We start from the raw sequence: 19,391 nt of genomic DNA, 5'->3' as shown, positions 1-19,391 counted from the left end.
TGCACTGAAATATTTTAGACAGATGTAGCTATAAAAAGTCATTGACCTCAAAATTTAAGCCCTTAATTCAATTATTCCTATGAAACCTATAGTTTGTGCATAATTAAGTTAGAAAGAAATATGGTCACATAATGATTTTTTTAACACTCTGGGCAGAAGGGAACTCTTCTTAAGAGAGTGCCTACAAAAAACCCACCGTAACCTGGAGGCTGGAAATTTCAATGTCAATTGAACTCCCCACCCCAAAGAAAGAAAAAGGCATCTGAAACTATTATTGTGGAAAACTGAAGGAGTCTCCTGTGTGCCTTTGATCATCTTGTGTGTCTTAATTCCTTTTTCCGGTCCTTTTGTTTCTGAGATGTGCACTGACCAAATTGAATGGAACGATCCCTTACTAATTACTCAGGTCAACTCAGCACTCTTCTCCCAACACAGCTGAATACGACTGTGTGCATACTTGTGCAAGGAACATCACAGCCAGGGACCAGACAGAACACGAAAAAAAGCCTCTAGTGCTAAAGGCAAAGTGCTCCAGAGTCCCATTTGCATCATGATTTGAGCTTTCTTGTTTCATACCCACACCAGCCCAGGTATACCGTAAAGTTCCTGGTCTCGGGGTAGCCTGCATCCTTCCACTGGCAATTACTGATTGTCTGTAGCCCTACAAGGTCCTTTTCACACTAATTTCAAAGTCAGCAAGAGTAAGAAGAGCTGCTGGTAACAGATATGCATTTCCACCAAGCTTCACACCTTTCTCCCAAAGTCATCAGTTGTGTTTCTGCTTCCCAAATTGCAAGCACCCCAATAAATTGTATTGCTATGAAGGACAGAGTGGCACTAGGGTTGATGAGCTCCTGTTGCCTGTGCACCACTCGGAACTACATTTCTTCATGGCATCACACTTGGCACTCTATTGCCTCCTAAAACAGAGGTAGAGCAAAGCACTTAAAATCAGGCAGTCATTCTTCCATATCTCTGGCACTGGCTCACCATCTCTTAGGGACCGTAATTGCTTACGCAAAAGTAATGAGGGTTCTGCCATTAATTCAAGGGGCAACAGGATCAGCCTTGGCAATAGATTTGGCTTGCCGTTAATAAAGGCTGCTATTCTCTTTACTACTGTGTATGTTCACTAACACACATACCCAGGCAAAATGTCACACCAATGCCCTTGACACTGGAAGCACAATCCTCCTGTAAATAACTGTTCAGTGTGCAATTACTTCCCCCTCCCTCACTTTATATCATTTTTACCCTTCCCTTAAACCTAAAATTAGATACTTACTGATGCCAACAGCTGTAATAAGTTTAATTGCAAGTTCTGGGATTTCACACTGCATAAAGAAAGGTTCCAAAATGTAACGTCCAAAGGCCAATGATATCACTGCTGTGGCAGCAGGGCTAGAGTAAAAACAACAAGAAAAATCACAAAGTTAATCTGCAATAGATAATATCCTTATGGGATCATGCTTTATTATCACAGAACTGTGAATCATACTTAATATTGGTGGGTGCTTGTAACCTGCTGTCACGTACTGTGATCTCTGAATGTATCAGGGAACCATAAGCAGTTTAGTTTTGCTCAGCTGTTCTGATCTTGACAGCAGCACTTCTTACCAGAATTATTCTTGCAAATTCCATGTTGTAAAGCAGCCGTAAACAGAAAAGAAAGGTATCAATAAAAATCTTCATTCACTTATTCAAAGTGAACATGGCCAGAATTAGATTACATGGGCAAAACTCCAAGTAAAAGTCATTGAGGAGTGAATCTTAGTGGCCAGTTATATCTCACCACCCCTCAGACACAAGCAAATTAATTCCAATCAAGCTGAGAATTCTGCTATATTGAAATAAGTATCTCAAACCTACTCAAAGCTGTTATTAAAATCTGAGACCATGCAACAAAGGAATGAAAATGGTATTTCCAAAAATGCAAACAGCATTTGTTTCTTTTATTGACTGACAACTTCCTAGCACTGCAAGTGAAATCAAAGTTCCTTGAAGCACAGAAAGCACCTACCATGAAAGGGAGAAATGTGAAGGCATGCAGCTGTCACCTTTACAAATTTGAAATACACAATGTTCACACAGCCTTTCCCTTTGAGATGAGCTAAATGTCTGCCAGAAGCTTTGGCACTGGCACATATTAACAACAAATTACCCCATGTCTCACATCAGACATTGTCTGCATACAACAGTTCCAGTGACCTGCTCACGTTTGGTATGGGAGGACACTTTCACCCTTCTCACAACAGCTGGTGGCTTCTGTGCTTCGTCACATACACACAATAAGGGCAAAAAGGGAATATGACTCTGTCTTAAAAGATTTTTGTGTTAAACAAGAGTTCATGCAAATTTATTGTGGAAAAGAAGATCCAGAGCATTTAATAAAGTAATGCCTCATCTTACGGAATTTGAATAGAAATATAGTTGCTAAATATGCTATGGAACAATGTAAAAATTCTGCAGAGAAGTTATTAGTCTCCATCAGACAATAAAGGAATTTTCCACAGAAGAGATTTACCATTGAAACAGAACCGACTTTCTTAGTGTTATGACTCAACCAAAATGTCACACATTGCATTGAATCAAACTGCAGAGTGGCAAAAACCAGAAGTTTCTTCCTCTGAAAGTTTCTGTGTGGACAAATCAGGGCTGTGGTTTGTGCATCCCCCACGCATGAGGACTATTCCTCTCACTGGCCAGCAGCTGGCTTTGCAGTGTTTGCCTTTGTTCAGGGACCAAATGCCCTCTGTGTTGGATTTACACAGACATTTTATGACTTTACCTGGGTGCAATATTTCTAATTTACATAAGATCACCAGGCTTCCTTCCAGCTTTTCAACACTTCAGGCTGCCAAAAGTAGTTTGAAGTGTCCTAGATCAGATGAAAGTTCAGATCTTTGGAGCTTTCCCAGGCTTTTTTCCCCTCAGTCCCTGCTCCTTTTTCCAGAAATTGGATTTTTCCCTCTCATTTTAAGACACACCTTTTTAAAGAGGCAGATGCTGTTATCCACACCACTATGCTTTTAAAAACATAGCTCTTAAATTGTACTTCTCATAGCTGTGTCTCACATTCACATGTTTGGGGGGAGATGTTGCTGGCAGCTTAGTTAGCCAGTGGAGGTGGAAGTTGAAGGAATGGGACATTTTCCTTTTGTTCACAATCCTAAGGACAGGCTAGCAGCCCCCTAACTACTGTGTGTTCAGGAGTGGACAGGAAGGGCAACAGCTCGTTTCTTTGTAGGGCAAGGAGCACAAAAAACACCAGCTAAGGAGCAGGTATAGTGCCCCCGCACATACCACAGGTGAGTCAGTCGCTTGGTAGCTTGCTCTACCCAACCTGTATGTAGCAACGAGTATAGTTAATCACTACAGCCAATGCATTCACATAGTCTTACTCACTTGTTTGAAAACCAGCCTCCTTTTTCTTTTTTAGGCATGTAATATACCTGCAACCTGACTTCTGGGGAAAAAAGAAGTTCCTACTTGTGCTGGATGAGGAGCAACACAGTGTAAGGTACATCTAAACCGCAGGTAATTCTTGCACAGTTTAATCAGCACATGGGCAGAGTTTAAGTGTGCCCTAGACTGTAAAATAGTGGCTGAAAAGATATTTGAGAGCAGGATATGCTGAGTTTGGTTGTGGCTTCTTTGCCAGCCTGTGGGTGTGATAACCCTGTGATCTTTCAGAGTCAAAAATGGCTTAACTGAGAAGTGTCTGCAACTTCATCCACTGAAAGAAAACCCTAGATACATATTAGTCCTTAACTTCTTTGATAGCAGCAGCCAATTAGTTTACCAATGCAGGAGTCAGATGTAAAACCCTACACAGAGCACCAGCAGAGCTGCTCTGATCATCACAAGTTTTAACAAGTACACCTCGCTTGCTGCCTCTCACATTTGATGATTAAAGAATTCACTGATGTTCCTTCCCATGCAAGATGATTATTTACTGGGTGTGGGGCAGATCATGGTGACTAAGAGTGTTTTTGTGACATTCCTGGGACACTGTCATATGTAAAAAAGCAATAATTTTGCAAGGAGAGGAACTTATGAAGCCTGGTTTCTCATTGGTGTTTGTGCCTATGTTCATAAGGCCTGCCTGCCTAGAAAGGTGCAGGTTAAGAGGGAGATATTTCAGACTCTTTTGTTGATCCTGGGATGGGTAATGACATAGCCATGATTTCAGCACTGTGATTCTCACAGTTTAAAAATAGATATGCTTCCTGTCTGGTTTTTCTTTTGTCCAAGAGTTAATAGGGTTAAGGCATCTGCTCTTTCATCACATTTGATGGAAGTTACAGAGTAAATGTAAAGTTTACTTATGGGGGTTGAGGATGTAAGAGACCGTCTGACATACAAGATTACTTCCTCTGAAAACAAGATAAAGATCCTTAGATTCATAATGACTCAGCACTGTCAGTGCTTTTAAACCCCAGTCTATGCTAGAACTTGTTGATATTATGTAAACATAGTTGTGATTTGAAATGAGGTGTGCACTTTTGTGACTAATTTGCTGATTGCGGAAGAGAGGGGAAAGGAGTGCTAACTAGCCTGAGGCAGGGCTGGAGCACTCCCAAAGTTATTTTATAAGTGAGTTGCCCCTGTTCTACCTGTAACAAGCCCTCCAGCCTCAGTGACACCATAAAAAAGGAAAATAATTCAAAGGGCCACATTTGAGTTTTCTGCAAAGATCCATTTAAATTACAAAAATATATTTGACATGATTTGGCATCTTCATATTGTAATTCACCTATACAGTGTCAAGAGCTGCAGCAGTCACAGGCTTTCATACCAAAACAATACTTTGGGCATTCTAGATATGTAAAGAATTAGCACTGCTTTATTTGGCCATTTAGAGCTTTTCATAGTCATCAGGATTTAAGCTTTCTAACATCCCACAAAACCAGAAGATGGGGACCTGAACTGACATATGAAGAACACATGGCACCCAAATCTGAAAACTACTGGGCAATAGCTTCATCAGGAGTTATTCCTGTGTCCACAGACCAAAGTGGCAAGACTGAGAAAATATAAAGGTGACTTCCCTCTTCCACTATATGATACATAGACACAGATATTGACATTATTTTTGACATTAATGGATACAGTAAGCTTAGAAAAATTAATGCAAGTAGCTGAATTTGTGTGGCAGGCAGTTTTCTTTCCATCATTTTTTTCTCCCCCATACATGTACATATGTCTCCTTGACTGCTTCAATGCTGACAAGCAAAATAGTGTTGTTGTGTTATCTGAAATAACCATACTAAAATAAAGCAGCTCATTGATCAAGGTATATTTGACTTGTTTTGCCCACCACATAGTGGAGGTTTTTCTTTATGACTGAGAAATGTGTTGCTGTCAGAAAAAGAACACAGAAAAACCACAATAAACTTACCGAATGATGAGTAACTCAACCCAGACTCTCACAAAAGCAGGCAAGGGGCCAAAGGCCTCCAGGATGTAGGTGTAGTGACCACCAGATTTCTTAATACATGTTCCTAATTCAGCATAGCAGAGGGCACCTGTGAGTATTAAACTTTAGCATCACAAGAGATATCCAGAAATACCTTTCAAAACTTGTATAAGCAAAACAACAGAGCTGCTGTGGTATCACAACTACTTTAGATATAGTTTAATAACTTTTTTCAAGCAATTAGGTAAGTTTTAATTCATTCAGGTAGGCTTGCAGTTAACCAAACTGTACATGTATGTGGTTACACTTAGGTGAAAAGCCACTGGAGAAAGTGTTTGCTATCAACACATTTCATTACTCATTCATATCTCATGAAGAGGGACAACAAAATGCTGTGTCATGCCAGCTACCCCAACTCCCCACCCAGCCACCTCTAAGTGAAAGCCTTATCAAATGATGATCAACAGGTTACGTTGCACATTGTACCAGTACATTTAACATGTGACCAAAACAGGTCCTAAACTCAGTCCATCTGATTCAGGTGGGCTCAGCTTACAAACAGCCCATGTTTCTTTTAAGCTCAGAGCGAATTTACGCAGGGTGGCATTTGCATGTTCCAGCTATTGAGCAGACAGATGTTAGCCAGTCTTTGCCCTCTTTACCTCCTGCCAGAAAACAAGTCATTTCTGTTTTAGATAAAGCAGATATTCCTGCTAGTTCTTCAGCCTCTTTGAGATTAGCTCATTAAGTAGGTCAGCGGACCCCTCTGTCCCACTGAGGCCAAGGTACGGTTTGCCACTCTGAATGGAGGCTTTGTGTACAGAACAAATAAACTGGCATTCTTCAGAATTTAACACTCTTCAAAAGTACACAAAATTAGTAAAATACGATAATTGTTGGCCTGTCACGGTAAGCAGGTCAGCAAAAAAACTTGCATTACAAACCTGTTTCCATCATGCTGTTTTTTGCAGCTCAGTCTTTCAAAGCTACATCATGAGGAAGGAACTAAGTAAAGACTGGCAAGAGGGGTTTATTAGTGTTACTACTATCGTGTTCCTTTTTATGCCTATACAGCTTAGGTCCAGAGGGGATTTTTCCTCTCAGACCTTGCTCTAGCCTTCAGGGAACTAGATTTAGATGGCTAAACATTCACCTGGTGTTTGAGTGGAGTGACCCCCATCCCCAGCTGCTGGGGGCCTTACAGGCAAATTGTAAACTACCTTTTCCATCCAGAAAAAAAACCCACTATACATACAGCATGATGCATGGCATAAACTGGACATTTACTTTTCCTGTTCCTTTGGGGACCCTAAGGAACAAGAATTTATGCTTCCAACTTGACTGACCAGGCACTAGTGGGACAGTGGTTGCGTACCTCTGCGCCCTCCACACAACCTATCACACAGCAAAAAACCTTCTGTAGCCCTATTGGTCCTTAAGTTCCAGTCCGTTCCTTGACATCCAATGACAAAATCAGACAAATAATAGCAATAATCCACCAACCCCCCCTCTGGACTAATTAGAAACTTTTAAGGGACTTACCGAAGAGCGAGAGGATACCACACACTGTCCAGACAGTCAAGGACATGCCCACGCTGCCCGTGTTCTTTAGGATGCCTTTGGGAGAGATGAAGATGCCAGCTCCAATGATAGTGCCAATTATGATGGATATCCCTCTCAAAAGTGTCACTTTCTTCTTCAGCACAACTTTTCCCTCCTGGGCTGGCTGTTCGCTGTCCATAGAGGGCAACCTGCCATTAGCTTGCCCCTGAAAGTAGCTTCCATTAGAGACCGTGGTTACAGCAGCTTTCCTATACATGCTACAGTGCCACCAGCACACCGACGGCAAGCACAGGGAAAAAAGTTTTCGGCAGAAACTCAAGACTTTTTTTTCCCCCTCTGTGTAGCCAACCACTTGGTCTCTTCCTCTGCCCTCTCTTATCTTTCCAGCTGCTCCTACACACAGGTAGAGAGCTCCTGAAGTGTATTTGAGCCTTTACTGCAATCAGAGCACTGCTCAGGAACACCTGCACTTTCACACTGCGAGCTGGTACTGCCCTATCATTGGGAACCAGCTCAGCTTCCGCATGGACTTGTATTTAAGCTCTTGTCATACCAAGTTACTCCAGCTGAATGATGATGCAAATTCTCCAGGTTTGCATCAGCCATTTGAGAAACCTCTGGCATTACTCAGCATTTCTTTCTTTTTTTTTCCTTTCTCCTTTTTTTTTGTTTCCTGAGCAGTAGGGGCATGTTGCACAACTGACCTGAGGGTGGTGGGAAGAACAAAGCACTCCCAAGCAAGCCGAGCCAATCAAGCTAAGCACATCACCCTTAACACCCCGAGACACACTCGGAGCCAGAAACAAAAGCCTGCCTAAACACAAAGCTGGTCAGAGTGCAAGGAGAAAAGAAATCAAACAGGGTACGTCATCTCTGGGTCTAATCCAGGTTCTTCCTTGAAAAACTCCTCTTAACGAAAGTTGAGTTTGCAGGGCTTAACTGATCAGCTTCTCCCACAGCTCTGCTTCTTACCTGGAAATCTCTACAGGGACCTGTACCTACCAAAGGAATACATAAAATCCCCCTTGTTGCCCCGAGTTGCCTAGCAACACACCCAAATCAGCCTAATGAACACCCGGGGTTATTTCCGTGGTACAGTAATTTTCACACATGCTGTGCGTTTCTAGGATGTCATTAAGCAATGCCGCTACAACACTTCCCCTTAAGAAATATCATTCGTGTTTACAGCCACCTCATGAGTGTGATCTGGCAGGAGGAGGAGGAGAATACCCCAGAGCCCAGGATCTTCAGCAGCTCAGGAATCAGAAAGTAGGGTTTGTATTATACCTAGTTCTTCTCTGACCAGATAAACAGGTAATCAGATGCATAAATACTTTTATTGCATGACTTGATCAATCAAATTCAAACCTGAGGAATTAAAAAGGAGCATTCTCATAAAACAGAGTAAAAATCAATAGCCTTCAAGCACTTGTAACTGAATAAAGGGACAGCCTGTGCAATATATGCCAAAGGGGAAAAATCCTTCGTAGCATAAATACTGCAGCTGCTCGTGACTTCAGATTAGATCAGTGCAAAGAGAAATTATTACTGCAGTTACTGCTCTTACTCCTTAATTAGGACCTAGGATTGAGGTGGGGGGAATCACAGTTAAAACATTTTATCACTTCAAAAGCAGGCACCAAGCTCAGAGCACTACCCTGCTTTCAAACTTATGTGAGAAAGAGATCCTGGAATATCAACACTCTGCAGCTGTAAACCGTCAGTGTTTTTAAAGCCTCCTATTTGCAGTCATAACTCACCCCTAGTAATTTGCACTGAGATAAAAGAAGGCATTTAAAAAAGCTTATTTGGTTTAAATGCATACAAGTAGGAAAAAAAGTGATTACAGGTTTTGACTGCATACAGGTAGCGCTTGTCTATTTTCTGAGCACATCCTACTTCTCCCTGTTTGCTGATCCCTCACTTCCCTGCACAGCTCACACTCCCATTGTTGCTGCCCCATGTGCCCAACCTTTTGGGGAAGCAATTGCCCCTCCAGCAGGTGCTGCAGATGACTGACCATGGGCAGGACCTCCTCTGGTCACCACACAGTCCAAACCAAGCCAGTTTTCACAGCAGCAGTTACAGGTAAACCCACAAGTAGGTGGTGTGCTATGCAGAATTGTTTTCCCTTGGTAGTACATTTCATAGGCTGTCCCCCAATAAGATTATAAATGCCTGAAGGGAATAACTAGATGAAATCAAAACAGGAAAAAAGCATTAACCACAGAACTCTGCTTGGGCTGATGACTTCTCTTCTAATTTTCAAAGGCTGTTTAATGAAGAAACACATGACAACTTAAAATATCTAATACTTTAATCATTCTTAACTAATGCTTACCCTATTTAGATAGGAAGATGGGTCCAAGATCAAACGAAAAGCTCAGTAACCTCGCAGATGATCCTGAGGCAGCTCCCAGTAATCCAGCTATTCAGTAGAAACACTGAACAGTATAATGGTTTTCAAATTTCATTTGACCACTCACTAGAAGAATGCATGTTTGCCCATTGGACATAGCTATTAATGCTCTCCCATGCAAGGAAAAGGGTGCTTGCTTATTCTGTGGTATAGGGATAACACAGATGCAAAGCTTAGGACCATGTAAAAATCCCAGTGAAATTTCTAAGTTGGGAACTAAGGAAAGCTGGATGCAGAAAGCTCTTGTTCCTAAAAACTGGCAGCTTACTAGTGACCACGCTATTTGTAGCCTTCCTGGTGAGTACTGTTGTTATACTGCTTCTCAACACTATCCCCTAAGAATAAACAAAGAAAGAAGAGCACTTTTTCTCCTTTGAGTTCAAGCCTTACTTCCACCCAGGATAGGGAATAATTATTTGGTGTTGGGGGATTATTTGTTGTATTCTGGAAATTTATAGAATTCTCTATAAGTTGAATCTGTTCCTGAGGAGAGCACAAAACTGGAAAAGGGCCACCACTGTTTGCTGTCCCCCATTATACAGCATACTCACAAAATCTGTTCTGGCTTTTTTTGCAGCGCAACAGCCGCTTTCATTTGAATTATTCATTACAAAGCAAGGACTGGGTATCACTATGCAACTGCAACATAAAATGCTCTGTGCCTTTTCAGAGAGCTCCTCTGAAAGCAAAGGGCTTAACCTGTCCAAGACTCAGCACAGCCCTGTTCTTCCATAAAAATCCACTCTGAAAACAGAAAAAGATACAAGGAGCAATTTTCTCTAGATTGATGAAATTATTTGAAGCAATGTTTCTAAAAACAATGCTCTGAAAAGAAACATTCAGCCTTCAATGGCAGCTAGCATTGTGCACAACTTTTTGTTTTCTCTAGCTAGTGGGTTGGGGTTTTTTCCAAATCCATAGACATTTTCTCCCAGACATTTTAAAACATAACTGAGATGGTAACTGTGAAATGGTTCCATTTTGAATCTCACCATTCACTGAACCATCCACTGTCTGCTTCAAACTGAAATTCTCACTAGCTTCTAAGTCCTCCTACTCTCACACTCTTAGCAAACAGCTAAACCACCAGCTGAAGGGGTCAGCTTCCCATCAATGCTGGTTGCCAGAGGGCTCTGACAACCAGGACTGGCTGCGTTGATGGGACCTTTCACATAACTTTTGGGAACCTGCACTGCACTACTCCAGCAAATGAAATACCCAAGCATCACAGAGAAACAACAATACCACAGTGATTCGCAGGATGAACATGCCTGACACAGGGCTACCCCCATTTTTCATACTAGTAGAGATCGTACCACATACCTGGGGCACAGCCGAATCTCTGATTCCAAAGGTACAGTTTTGGTATTCCCCCTGGGGAGTGCTACAAAACACACACACACACAGAGCATTCTATGGGAACACTACAACACACACAGAGCAAAGTGAAGCACCTGAAATTCAAGCCTGGACTTGAGTTTCCACTTCTCAAGCCCACAAAAACTCCATAATTTCTAGGTGTAGCGAGCATACCTTAACAGTCCTTCCAGGCATTTGTGTATCAGCTTATTGAATCCAGCAAACCCAAAGAGTCACAAGCCAAGCCTCCAGGCCACACATTGCCACACAGACTCGAGACTCGGGAATAAGAAAGGAAGTGTATCAACACTGAAGAGGCGAGGAAAGCCCCAAACTCTTTTGTGTGGGTAGCATGGCATGAAAATGTTGTTTGGGAAACTGAGCTGAGTCTTCTCTGTATAATGCCGAGCTGTTTGTGAGACTCAGAAAGCAGCCCTGTAAGAAGGCAGTAGTCTGGTTTCAAATGTCAAAGAAGGGCAAAAATACCTAAAAGTATTTGATTCATGTAGGCAATCTAACACTGAAAAGTTCTGACTGGGAATTTTCTGCTCCTTTTGTAGTGTTAAGAAAGAATTTAACTAGCATTGAGGAAAAAAATCTGTAAGCAATTTAAGAATTAAGGTGTCATCAAGAATTAAGTGTGAATAGTATCATGAAGTTTACAAAAACCTCTAGATTGAGACTAGGTTTTGAAGTTATAATGCAAACCTAGAACTTTAAGAAGATGAAAACAAGTTGTTACTGTCTCTACTACAGGCCAAACTTTAGTTAAAAATGGAATTACTGAGAATGTGGGGGGGAAGTGTTATTTTGTAGTCAGAGATTCACAAATTACTTGCTTAATTATTTTGCATTCCATTTGGTGCAGGATACAAAGAAGATATTTAAAAGAAAAACAAAAAAAAAAGAAAAAAGAAGAAAAAAAGTCAAAGGAATGAAATACACGTCCAGCTCAGAGGCTTTCAAAATAAGACAAGATCCTATAAGAAATCCAAAAGCAATTCAAACGTTAGGTTTTTGTATTTTCAGTAAAAAGCTTCCTACAAAATGCCTATGCAGTCAGCAAATAGAAATCTGGTTCCAAGAAGACTGCAGGCAATGATAGCAGTTTAGAAAGCAAATACTACTGAAATTTTCCCTGTCTCCAATTTGCTGATAGCTGCCAGTCAATTTCCAGCTGGGAAAAAAAATAGAATATTCAGAAATAACTCCTCTTTTTCTCATTATTAGAGCTATATTCCAAAGGGTACCAGGATTTCTATTGAATACTGTGACATTTTAGTTATTTTTTTTTAAGTGGACAACAATCATTGGTACCACACAAGAAAGCTCCACATGTAAGAAGTCAGTTCTTACTGAAACCCTGTGTATGTGAAAACATGATTGTGCTTCATACCACCTCCTTTTTCTTATTGAGAATATATGCAATTATAACCTAAGCAATGCTGCACATAAATATTATTCTTGAGTTTTCTGTGTTTGCATTTCTCATCAGCAGAATGAGACAACAAATTCCAGAGTCACTATGTTATTGTTCCTCAGCTTTTGGATGCAAACACTGAGGTACCCCACAGCTTTCAAGAAATCAAGTCCTCAGGGTAAATTTCCATCAAAACTGCATGTGCCAGATACCTGGCACAATGGCAAGATTGCTGTCGGCTTCAGGGAATGAGGATTTTACTTGAGCTCTCTCAGGCTAGGCTAGGCATGTGAACAGAATTAATCAGCACATCAGAAAAAAATTAGGATTTCTAATTCAAAACAAGAAAAGATAGAGACAGAATTAGCACCGAGAATGTTTTCTTTCATAGCTCCCTTCTCAATTTTCCTGATGAGAATTCTTCACACTAGATAAAAAGCTGGTAATGTGAAGAAATCACTCGACAGCAGCTCAGATTATCAAATTTAGGTCCCGTTATTTAGCTACTCCTTACTCACTTTTACTGTATTTTTCATAAGATTTACACAGTATTATGTGTACAAGAAACAGGATTGTGGAGTATTTGCCTTACTCCTCTATTTGTCCAGGTACTGTACTTTATGTGAATCATGTTTTTCCAGTATAAATCAAATATTTCTTTTTTAAAGAGGGTTAATGATACTTCCCCAAATCACAGGTGTGACAGATTCAGCCACTGACTTCATTTACCAAAATAATCTATCCAAAATCTTAAAAAAGAGAATTTCAAGAACTTAAAGGATTAATTTACTGGCCACTTCATGGGGAAACTTTTCAGATCACTTCTCTTAGTCTGAACACCAGTTCCTGAACTTCCAGACCCTTAACAGTGGTTACCCTTCTTTCCTGTCAGGTTTAGCAAGCTCATTCCCCTCCTGCTGCATAAAACAGACTAGATGGAGCACACACTCAAAGTTAGTTGATTTTTCTGAAACAGAAAACTACACTTGTACCCAAGAATAGTTGCAATGGGATTTTTAGTTCCCATTTAGTTCTCATTCCTCTCTCAATTGCCAGATGCGTCAAAAGTTTCATCTGTGGATTTCTCTTTTGGTTCATTTAATGTAGTTTTTTGTCTGGAGACCAAACATTTCTTGGCTATGGCCTCTTGCAGGTCACGAATGCAACTAGGTCACGCTCCAGTCAATAAACTGCCAGGTGGTTAGGGCTGCTTTAGCATCAGAGGCAATGGCACAACACGTGCATTGAGACACATGGAAAGAAGCATCTCAATTAGGGATTGAAGTGGTGACAGAGTTTACCACAAGAAGGGATTAAATTGCAGAAAAGCAAAAGAAAAAGCACGTGTGTGCAGAAATGCTTCACTAGTGATTGGTGGTCAATCATTTACACTGTCATTGTAATTTAGCATTGAAATGCAGCCTAGAGGTCCCACAGGGAATCATTTTATTGGCATCTAAACGCACATACTATGTCTTCTTGAAGTATTAAAAACCCCGTCAGAAAGGGCATTCATTTGGAGCACAGCCAAGGTGCTTCAGCAGTTTGTACTAGTGCAGCTCCATATATTATTCCCACATTTCAGCAGAGAGGAGCATCTTAGTGCTGAAGTCAGCCTCTCTTTCTCCTTTGAAAACAAAGTCCCCCTTTTCCATTTTTTACAATAGATTCTTCAAAGATGCTGCTTATTCAAGCATAGTAATTTTATAATGGTTTTGTGACTTTTGGTAAGAAGATTATGAAACCAACGTACAGCAGATGTGTGCAGCGCGTGGGCATGATACGAGTATTTCCTCCTTGTCTACTCTAGAGTTTGTACTTTTGTACAAAACAGCCATCATGTCAGAAATCTGCCCTCTTCCCCCTTACCACCTTTGCAGGGGTGCAGAGGTTATCCAGATCATCAAATGTCAAGTCTCCGAGACAACAAAAAGTAGTGGCATGGATTTCTAAGTACATTTTAAATTCGTGTTTCACATATAAGCTTGCAAACAGCCAACAGCTCAACCCCTTCTGTGTATAATGCACCAATTCTAGCCTTTTACTATCCCTTCCATGTTTCATCTAGTCCAAAGGTTAAGAGAGAAAGCTTTTTTACCAAATACCTCTACTTTTATCATAGGCTCTTTTACAACAAAATGGACACCATCTAGAATGTTTTATACTTCTTTGTTAGTATCTCACTTGCACTTCAAGGAGGAGAGTTGAGATGACCCTATAAGAGCACACTTTCATGACTCCAGCCTTAAAATAAATTGATATAGTCAATAGTGCTCACACTTTTCCAGAGGTTTCAGGCCACGGTAGGGAGGGTGGCAGAGAGGGGTTCAGCAGGACAAAAGACTCCCACACTCCTCTCTCCCTTGCACACTGCTGAAATTTGGAGCTAATACATGCAGTAGAAAATGTATACAGTCAGCCACCTTTACAGCAAAAGCAAATCCTACCCACTGCATAACCTGTCCCACACAGGAGGGATCTTCCCTTGAGTATATCGATATCTCCATTATTTGATGAGTACCCCGTCAGCTTTATTGAAAGTACAAACTTGGTGAAAACAGTACATAAAGAAACTATGGTCATTTCGAAGTAGCACAACACCTTCCTGTAAAAGGTACTAATTTTTCACACAGAAGGCTTGAAGAGGGAGTACAGAAAGATGTTGCACTGTAAAACTTGTGAGCACTTACAGGAGAATAGGTCAAAAGTAACACAGAAATTTAAATCAGGGAAAACAGCCTGTATCAATTTCTATTCAGGTTACACAATGCATGCTTTTATTTATTCCTAATTTAAACAAAAAATTGGAATCTGGACAGGAGTATACTCCAAGAGGAGAGATCCTACTTATCATTTCAGTATACTTTTTATTAATAATTAATTAACTTCAAATAATTAAACCCTTTCAGAGAAACTAGGGAACATGTCCCAAACTGCCTTTCTCTGAAAACAATGACAATTTAAAGGTACCTCCTCAAACATAACAGTAATGAGTATGGTACATGAGAGACATGTTGCCATTAGTTATTGCTTTATTTTAATTTTTCGCCTTTATTTCTCACTTTTTCTCCAAATTAAAGGCCACTCTGTAAATTCTACACTAAAGTAGGAGATATTCAGAATTTCCTCTTATTTTCCAGGAGGAAATGAATAACCACTCTCAGTAAATCTCCAGGAATAATATAGAATTTACTCTTTGATCCAGGTACCTATCATCCCAGATGTCTCAGGTAAGCCTCCAACAAGCCAAGCAGTTTAATCCAGAGTTTCTTGTCATCCTGCCTGCCCCTCAGGCTATGCTAACCTTACAAACTAGAGGAGGATTTAACCAGTCGGTTGAGCCAGCCTTGTGCACACTAGGGCACAACCCAGCAGAAACCTTAGTGAGGAAACAGCAGTTACCAGATTGTCTTTTGGCATTGATGCAATTTCTTTAGCTAGTCTGGGGTCTGCCACATCCACTTCCATTCAGTGCAGAGTGAACTCTACTCAGGATACAAAGACAGGAATTTCTGGTTTTCTCTAGACAACACAGAAAGAAAAAGCAGTATCAGTAAAATAGGAATTACTCTATTATAGGTCATTTGGGAATAATTCCAGTAGTCCTCCCCTTCCAAATGGAAAAGGCTTCATTGCTCCTTTATCATCAAGGAAGAACAGAATAGGTGCTAACAGTCAAAATACTAACGAATACCAACAGATCCTGCAGGCAGAGCAAAGATTTCTCTTTTTTATAGGCCTTCCTCTTCATATGGACAGCCTTGCTAATCTTCAGAATGGAGGATATCACCATGAAGTACAGTGCAAAGTCTTGAAAGGTCAAAGTAGTAAAGAATTTTATGTTACAGAATGTATTTCACATTATATTTCTAATATTGCTTCTCCTGACAAAAGCTATTCTGAACACACTGGATGACAAAACAGAAATTCAACCTCCTGACAATTATTCTGTCAGAGAACTGGAAATGAGGAAAAAACTCTCTGAGCCACAGTTTGTCTTCCTAACTCTACCTTCATCATCCCATAGAGGGTATGAAGTCCAGTTTTCCTGGAAGAGTTCCCTTTCCTCTTGCCTTCTGCATGGCAAGCACATACAAACATGTATTTGGGAACCTTTGCACCAGCAAAGCCAAGCCACAGCCATAGGCAACTTTCTCCAAGGTTTTGGAGACCCTTTTACATGCCCTGTTTTAATTTTATCTTGTGAGCTTATTCTATCCCAGCCTTATCTATCCAGATATACAAAAATCACCTCTGTAAGCTTCAGGATCTCCTAGCAAGTGAATTCATCGTGTTCAATTTGAAAATGAATTAATCTTCCCACTCCAAACAGCCCAATGTATAATCTGTTTCATACATTCTCTTTTGATTTAAACAAACAACACAGATGCAATTTTCAATCTCTTAGGCTAAAAAACTGAAGCAAAAACTCCTCACCTCACACACACCAGGGGCAGAACTTCTTCCATCACCTCTCATGCTATGCTGAGCATAATAAACTCAAATGACATGAAATCACAATATGTCTTGTTGGAAAGCAAGCTGCAACTCCTTAGGGTAAAATACCCGTGCATTTTCATGTCCTCTTGCATGGGCTTGTATTTCCTTCTTCTCCACTTCTGATAATGAGTGACTTGGGAAAGCAGAGAGCAGAGAGACAGGTGGGGGGAAAAGCCAAGGATTGTGTCAACCTATTTCGGAAAATGTTGCTTTCTTCTCTATTTCAGCAGCAAAATTTTGTATTAGTTTTCTTGCATTCCATAACTGTAGCTATCACTGACTTAGTTTACAAGGGGAAATTGTCAGAGCATGCAAAAGTCATTCCAAAGCTAAAAAGCAGGAATGCTTCAGCCTCTGTATTCTGGATGTTCATATATCAGTTGGCAGTTTCTGTAATTGAAGCAGCAGATTCAAAACTCAGCACCACCAAATATGTAATGAGGTGCAACAGTACAAAAGTTTAGTGGGTTAAAAGGAAACCTGCAACTATTTTGTACAGCAAATAAAGCCTGAAAGTAAAAAATAAAAATAAATAAATTCTGGGAACAAACCTAAACATACATCAGTTTGTTTCTTTCCTTGAAAAAAAAATAAATGCCCAGGTGCTAAGCTATCACCCAGAAAGTGAACATTTTGGCACACCAGGGAGTATGCAAGCATGAACAAAAGGATTTCTGGATCCTTCCTCTGCAACCAGTTGACAGGGTACTCTCTGTATGTATTTTAACAGAGCCTAGGGACTACAAGACCTTGTCCCTGCTAGGTATGAAAAGAGCCAAACATATCTGAGGCATTGCTGTAAAGACTGCAAGACAACAAACAGCAGCCAAAATGGCAGGCAGGCACCTGGACCACTCCAGCACAATCAGTGCAGAACCGTAGTCACCTTGTAGTTTGTCAACTTTAGGTTCAGAGCCTGCCCCTGCATAAACATTGACATTTTGGCAACATCTATCACATCGAGAAAGGGGTGCTTCCTTCCTCCAGCCAAAAGAGATGTGCAGTTTAAACCTCTGGTTTATACTAAAATCTCCTTCCTACCTAGCTGTTAGCTAAACTAGTCAGATTTGCATGATAACCTGGTAGCATGTAGTGCAGTACAACACCTCTGGTATTTAAATTAAGATTCTGCTTACAGGTATGCTCAGTACTTAACTTCACCTGCATGGATGTTCTGCTTCCATACTCCTCTTCTGACTTAAAATTACAAAAATTTATTTGCATTCCGGGCTCCTCAATATATACTTTTTAGTCCTTTTTGTGTTCATCAGAAGGATGTTCTTATCTTCTAGAATCTGACACATATCCTGAAGAGCAAAACATAATAAATAGATTATAAGCAGTGTGCATTCAAATAAATTACATGTTTAAATGTGTCAGTTAAATTATAATGCTCAATTAGACAGCTAATTATGTTGAAAATGCAGTTGTGTGCATAAATTGATGGCCACTCCCCCAGCCTGCCTGGCTGTTTCCATTCATATATTGTTCCTTTTTAGTTTTATTTTTCAAATATCACCTAGCACAAATTTTATCTAGGTGCAGACATACATTGTTTTACTATTATTTCATTAAAAAGAATTTAAAACAATTCAATATTTACACTGAATTTTACTACCTGCCATTGGAATTTTCGTGGATCATGTGGATCAGGTTCCCAGATTTCTCAGGATCGCATTCCCAAAAGGTTTTCCCTCGGTTTATGACATCTTACTTTCCAGGATGCTTTTTAATAACTCTCACTGCATCATTTTATGAAGAAAAAAATAGTTTCTTTTATATTTACATGCACATGTGACTTTTACAGATGGGCTTTTGAGGCAATGAAGAAGCTGTGCAGGAAATCATAACTGACACACATTTATATAACATTAGTACTAAAATTGTCATGGCACCCATTAATAGCAGCTAGGACCTGGAAATCAAGTAGCAGAAGAGTCTGTCAGCATCAATTAATCAAAATTTGATTTAAGGATAATACCTCGCTATGATAAATTACATCCTTGCACATATTCATGACATTTCATCCTACAATCATAATGCAAAATAGAACTTTTCAGAAATATTCTTCATGTTTCACCGTTCGTTCAGTTTCTATGGGTTCATAATGTTTATTGGCAACCAATCTAACTGAAGCACCTACAGCAAAATCCAAGCTCTTGTAAATGATTAAATCTGTGAAGAGTGAAATAATGACTTGTTTTGTGTTTCCAGACAGTTACATATCTCATTTCTTACGATATGAAAAGAACCAGCAGTAAAGTTCAACAGTATCACTGTGTTAAAAATTTAGGCAAAATAAAGACAGTATGATGCCACCAAAGAGAGAAACTCCACTTGAGCTCAGCATACAGTAGCATTTCAGGCAGTCAGCTCTTCTTTTCAGTTCTTACACTTCAATAATACAGAAAAAAGTATGATGTAGAAAAAAAAACCCCAACCAACAATCAAGCCTGATAACTTACTTTCCCTTCTAGCTTTTTGGCCTTTCTCCCAAATTGTCAAAGGCCAAACTTTAATTTTTAACTCTAAAACCACTGTCATACAGTTTCTCCATACTGTCAGGTCACACATTGTTTGTGGAAGCCATAATTATTTGTGGAAGTGTTCTCAGCCCATATTTCCTGATAATCCATTTAAGATATCTCCCAGTAAAGAAAAATAACTGAAATCTCTGGGCATATATGGCAGTAAAATCCAGCTCCTCGTGA

General features: G+C 40.1%; 1 protein-coding gene across 1 annotated transcript in view; it reads right to left on the bottom strand.

Moving 5' to 3' along the window:
* The window catches only part of SLC7A11 (solute carrier family 7 member 11), a 59,926-nt gene extending 51,933 nt beyond the window's left edge, over positions 1 to 7,993 (bottom strand). The window contains exons 1-3 of the mRNA XM_005144424.3: positions 6,962 to 7,993; positions 5,402 to 5,528; positions 1,286 to 1,401 (exon numbers count right to left, since the gene is read on the bottom strand). Of these exons, the coding sequence (XP_005144481.1) occupies positions 1,286 to 1,401; positions 5,402 to 5,528; positions 6,962 to 7,238 (520 nt within the window). The 5' untranslated portion in view covers positions 7,239 to 7,993. The remainder of the gene's footprint in view (positions 1 to 1,285; positions 1,402 to 5,401; positions 5,529 to 6,961) is intronic.
* Between the last annotated feature and the right edge of the window lie 11,398 nt (positions 7,994 to 19,391).

This window comes from Melopsittacus undulatus, chromosome 7 (genome assembly GCF_012275295.1).
Source record: "Melopsittacus undulatus isolate bMelUnd1 chromosome 7, bMelUnd1.mat.Z, whole genome shotgun sequence".
In the NCBI taxonomy this organism is placed as follows: Eukaryota; Metazoa; Chordata; class Aves; order Psittaciformes; family Psittaculidae; genus Melopsittacus; species Melopsittacus undulatus.
The sequence above is the reverse complement of the archived record's forward strand: the minus strand, read 5'-3'. Positions and strand labels throughout refer to the sequence as shown.